At 36.0% G+C, this 6,000-nt stretch overlaps 1 protein-coding gene across 5 annotated transcripts in view; it reads right to left on the reverse strand.

Annotated features, from left to right (window-relative positions):
* Positions 1-6,000, reverse strand: part of LOC106461083 (glucose transporter type 1-like) — a 206,183-nt gene that overhangs the window by 193,619 nt on the left and 6,564 nt on the right. Inside the window, exon 1 of one of the 5 annotated variants that reach the window (XM_022387942.1) lies at positions 2,626-2,645. The exons of 2 other annotated variants lie outside the window; for them this stretch is intronic. Coding sequence is in view for 1 of the 3 variants with exons in the window: in XM_022387939.1 (XP_022243647.1) it covers positions 25-35 (11 nt within the window). In the remaining 2 variants the exon portion in view is untranslated. Of the gene's footprint in view, positions 1-24; positions 457-2,625; positions 2,646-6,000 lie in introns of those variants that run through there. 2 more of the 5 variants (XM_022387939.1, XM_022387940.1) reach the window with 2 other exon arrangements.

The raw sequence follows: 6,000 nt of genomic DNA on the forward strand, positions 1-6,000 counted from the left end.
CAATAAAGGAAAAAAGCTACTTACTTAATCCTCATCGACACGCTGATCCTTTTTTTCCAAACATGATAAGAGTGAATTTGTGGTTTTAGATTGTAGTCAACTCGGCCATGTATTAGGGTCGCGTATTCCTGAACAGTTTGTTTGTTTTTGGCAGAAAGCTCGTGCACAATATTTTAGAAAAGAAATCGGGCCTAAAGGTCATCCATATCAACACCATAAGCTTCACACATGTGTACACTGAGATTACGACAGTTTTGAGTTCACATTCCTGAAAGACTGCAGATTGGGTAGTAAATCAGGCCAGAACGTCACAATTCTGCGCTACGACCCAAGCTTCCCGCTATAGAAACAGAAATAGCTGCTCGGGGCATGCACCATCCATCCACTAAGACTGTAGGAGCTGCATCTTCGCGCAGAGCACGAGCTCCGCAGTACGCATGGACACATCCATCCACGTGTCTCGCGGGAGCTCTAGAACCGGCCATCAAGAGTCAAGGCTTTCTACCATGTTAAACACTATATATTTCACGCTATAGTCAAACACACGGTACATAATTTGTGTTTGTCTATACATCCCATATGAAATTGACCGTACTTCCTACGTAGACATGCAAGTAATGGTTCGTTGAGCCAACAATACTGCTGCACGAGAGCATTGATTCACAGTTAAGAGTATAGAGTGACAAAAAAGAACCCTTAATATATGTGTTTCCCGAGAAAGTAATGTTTCAATACGTATGATGTTTCAGTTCAGATACACGACTGTGATCAACTGATAATAACATCAACATAGAACAAACTATTTCAGGATGAAATAACTAAATTCGATTTTTTTTCGCTTATCCTTTTTATTATTATATATAAAAAACGTATACAAATATAATTTATTGCTTTCGAGCAGCTATAATGAGGAGAGAGATAGACAGATAGATTATAAAATAATTATAGTCGTCAGGGATGATGATATTTAATTGTGATTAACAAATAATAAAAAAGGCATGGTTGGTTATATATATCTCACAAACGACTGTTTTAAAGCCTATAACAAGTGAAGATTTGTAGAAAAATATTAATAGCAAAATATTTAATATTAGATAATTTGCTGTGATTATACAGAAAATTAAAAACCTCAGAAACCAATTAACATCAGTGTTATATAAGAAAATAATGTATTTCTGTTCTTTTTCTAGTGATGTGTAGAAAGCATTAAAAACATATTGTAAAGTGATTGACAAATTTGTCCCTATAAGAATGCATTTACACACTGTAATGTGTTCGTGTTACTACTTTTCTAGACGTAAAAGTGTACTAATTTAGTAATACATTATTTGTACAAGGAATCTCTGATTCGAGCTGTAATAGAATAATTTTAACGAATATTATAAATTAGAAAAACATCTGAAATCAAGCACGATTACAGTCATTTCTCTGGTATAAATAGCCTCACTGATTTCATATTACTATAATATATATTGTTTTTACTGTGTATAGCTAACATTTCAGATATAATTTTTGCTGTTAGAAGTCCTGCCTAGTTGATGAGTTCTGGTAGTGAACGTGGGGCTTATCTGAAATACTATTTTAATGTTATTACTGGTCGAAATCCGTGAAGGACTAGTTAAGAATGTGAAGAAAAACAACTGCAGTCAACCGTGATTTTAATCACTTTTGTTAACCCTCGTTGTTCCATCAGTTTAGGCGTTTTAGACCACTCCAATACGTAGCTATACTTCCCACAGTAGCTCAGGAGGCAGTGAAATGACAATATCCAAGTTAATGATGTGGTACGAGATAGTATCACACTTAGTATACGTTTAGTGTCTAAAATATTCAACGTGACAACTCACAGCTTTATACACATAAAAATATATAATACACACCAATGAAGTTATCGTTCTCACTTGTTTTCTGCATAAGAGCGAGTGTGACCTACAATTTACGGTACTCTAACCGAGAGCTCTAAATCGCAATACCGCTCCGCACATTGAAGCCGTCGGTGTGCTATAAGAGTGACGGTAAGATCCCATTTTTCGGTCAGAAAAAGAGTTGATGATCGATGGTGTCTATTCAAAATTAGAGACGGTTAATTAAGTGCAGATAGCGGAAGTTTAACTTTGTCGAAAATCCCGAAAAAACTTTCTCCCTAAAAGTAAAACCAGAATTTCTGGATGCCAACGGATCAAATATTCATGGTAGCCAAGTTGTTTCCAATATCAATTGTAAAAAACTTGATAGTTCACTTTAGTTTGAACTGCAAGACATGTAGATGGTTGTTTCCTACCTTCTTTTTATGTAACCATAACTTGTGTGTTAGTCCAAAGTTCACTCTAGTCTGAGCTGCAAGACATGTAGATGGTTGTTTCCTACCTTCGTTTTATGTAACCATGACTTGTGTATCAGTCAAAAGTTCACTTTAGTCTGAGCTGCAAGACATGTAGATGGTTGTTTCCTACCTTCGTTTTATGTAACCATGACTTGTGTGTTAGTCAAAAGTTCACTTTAGTCTGAACTGCAAGACATGTAGATGGTTGTTTCCTACCTTTGTTTTATGTAACCATAACTTGTGTATTAGTCAAAAGTTCACTTTAGTCTGAACTGCAAGACATGTAGATGGTTGTTTCCTACCTTCTTTTTGTGGAAAATTCACACTATCCAGAATTCTAAAGCATGAACGGCTTCTTCTTGTGGAACCATCAGTTGTTTACTATTTAGAAGTTCACTCTATTGAGAACTGTATTACATGTAGATGGATGTCTTGTGGATTTCTTTCTATGGAACCAGGAGCTGTGTAGGATTAATAAGTTCACTCTCTTCAGAACTGCAACACGCAAAGATGGTGACTCCTGGCAACACAAGTAGGTAGTTGAGTCATGTCTTCTTCCTGTATAAATGTGATATATGTATTATTTAAAAGTTCACTCTACTGAGACGTGCAGCAGATGTAGGTGGTTGTCTACAGGCTTCTTTATGTGGAACCATAAGCTGTGTATTACTTGAAAATACGCTCTATTCAGAAGTGCAGAATACATACTTAGTTTTCTCCTCGCTTCTTTGCGTGGAGCCACAAAATGTATACTACTTAGAAATTTACTATTTTCAGAACTACATATATTATGTAGATATGTATCTCCTGGATTTTTTGTGAAGCCAAGAGCTGTGTACTATTTAGAGTTGCACTCTGTGAGAACTTCAATATATCTAGGTGTTTTTATGTTGTTGTTTTCTGGCTAATTTCTGTGATACCACGATGTGTGTACTACATCGAAGTTCACTACACACAGAACTGCAATGCACGTACAGTATTCAATCCTAGCTTCTTTATCCGGAGCCATGAGCTATGTTTTATTTAGAAATACAATCTATTGGGAACTATAAAAGTTATAGATGGTTATCTCCTGGCTTATTTCTCTGGAACCATGAGTTTTGTACTGATTAGAAGTTAACACTATTCAGAATTACAATAAATGTCGAAGTATGTATCGTGACTTTTTTATGGAAAATCATGACGTATTTACTACTTGGAATTATATTCTATTTGGAACTACAATGTACGTAGGTTGTTTTCTCCTGGCTTTATAGAAGTTCACTTTATTCATAAATATAATACATTTAGAAGGTTGTCTTCTGGCCCCTCTCTGTGGAATAATGAGTTATATGCTATTTAGAAGCTCACACAATTCAGAACCGCCTTCTGACGTCTCTCTGGAGAACTATAAAATTTGTACTATTTCGATTTAAGACCTATTTAGAATTGCACTTCCTGTAAGAGGTTTTCTATTGGCTTCTTTTTGTGAAACCATGAACTTTTCACAATTTAAAAGTTCAATCTACCAAGAATTGCAGTATAGGTAGATGATTTTTTTCATGTCTTCTTTCTGTGGACCATTGGCTGTATACTACTTCGAAGTTCACTATTTTCAAAATTGTGTTCCATGTAAGTGGTTGTCTTATGGCTTCTTTCTGTGGAAAGTAAGCTGCAAATTACTTGAAACATCAATCAGTTCAAGACTGCAGTACATGTAGGAGGTTGTCTCCAGGGGTCTCTCTGAGGACCCATGAACAGTGTACTATTTAGAAGCTCACCCAGTTCAGAATTGCAATACATGTAGTTGGTTGTACTACGACTTAGTTCTGTGGAGTATTGCGAAATGCTACACATACAGGCTGTGCGTTACCTGGCTACTTTCTGAAGGAAAATGATGTGTGTGTTCTCTTTACAAGTTTACTCTATTCAGAACTGCAATAAATGTAGGTGGTTGTCTCTTGACTTCTTCTTATCAAACCATAAGTTGTGAACTACTATCCAATTCACTCTATTCTGTAAACTATAATTTTTGAAAGTAGCTGTTTCCTGCCTTCTCTTTTAGGAATAGTATGATATCTACTGCTCTGAAAACCACTCTTATGTTAACAGCAATATGTGTATGTGGTTCACTCCCATGTTTTTTGTTTTTTTTGTGGGTACTACTTGTAAGTTCTACTTTATTAGAACTGTGGTGCATGGTGTAAGTGGTTTGCTTCGTAGTTTTTCTTTGGAAAGTAAACTGTGTTCTACTTGGAAAGTCACTCTATTAAGGACTGCACTAAATGTAGTTTGCTGTCCCCTGGTTTCTTTCAGTAGTACCATGATCTGTGCACTATTTAGAAGTTCAATCTATTTAGAATTGTAATACATTTAGGTGTTTGACTACTGGTTTCTTTCCATGGAAGCGTTAACAGAGTCATACTTGGAAATTTACTTTACTCAGATCTATAGTGCATGTAGGTGTTTGCCTCCTGTTTTCTTTCTATTGGCCACTGAATTATGTACTACTAGGAACTCCAATTTAGAATTGCAAAACATGTATGATGTGTACTTCTTGTAAAATCACTTTATCGAGAACTGCAGAACTTGTAGGTGGTTGTTACCTGGTTCCTTTTTGTGTGACCATATGGTGGGTAATACATGGAAACATCATATTATCACAAACACGACAAATGTAGGTTGTTGTTTAATGGCTTCTTTCTATGGTACCATGATGTACGTATTATTTATAAGTTCACTCTTCTCTGAATAGCAATATAGGTAGTTTGTTGTCTCTTAGATTATTTCTATGTAACCATGAGATGCGTACTATTTAGAAGTTCATTTTATTCAGGATTGCAATACACGTGTGAGGTTTTCTCGTGGCGTCTTTTTCTTTAAAGTCATGAGCTACTTGGAAATTCCCTCTATTGAGAACTGCAATGCTTGAAGGTTCTTGTCTTCTAGCTTCTTTCTGGGGAACATTAACCTGTGACCTACCTAGAAAACCACTTTACTGCAATACATGTACGTGGTTGTTTCCTGCCTTCTTTCTTTGAAACTTTAATCTGTGTACTACTTAGAAAAATCATTCTATTCAGAGTAGGTAGGTAAGTAATTGTCATGTAGGTAACTGTCAACTGACATAGCAGTACAGATAGGTAATTGTCAACTGGCACAGCAGTAAAGGTAGGTAACTGTTAATTGGCACAGGCGTACAGCTAGATAACTGTCAACTGACACAGCAGTAAACGTAGGTAATTGTCAACTGGCTCAGAATTACAGATAGATAGTAACTGTCAACTGACACAGAAGTACAGGTAGGTAATTGTCAACTGGCTTCTTTCAGTGAAATGACAAGCTGAGTACTATTTGTAAGTTCACTATATTCAGAAGTACAGTACGTGTAGGTGCTTGTCTGGCTTTTTCCTGTTGAACTATAAGCTGTGTACTACTTGAAAGTTCACTATATTCAGAAGTACAGTACGTGTAGGTGCTTGTCTGGCTTTTTCCTGTTGAACTATAAGTTATGTACTACTTAAAAGTTCACTATATTCAGAAGTACAGTACGTGTAGGTGCTTGTCTGGCTTTTTCCTCTTGAACTATAAGCTGTGTACTACTTGAAAGTTCAACTATATTCAGAAGTACAGTACGTGTAGGTGCTTGTCTGGCTTTTTCCTCTTGAACTATAAGTATGTGTACTACTTGAAAGTTC

This window comes from Limulus polyphemus, unplaced genomic scaffold (genome assembly GCF_000517525.1).
Source record: "Limulus polyphemus unplaced genomic scaffold, Limulus_polyphemus-2.1.2 Scaffold894, whole genome shotgun sequence".
NCBI classification, from domain to species: Eukaryota; Metazoa; Arthropoda; class Merostomata; order Xiphosura; family Limulidae; genus Limulus; species Limulus polyphemus.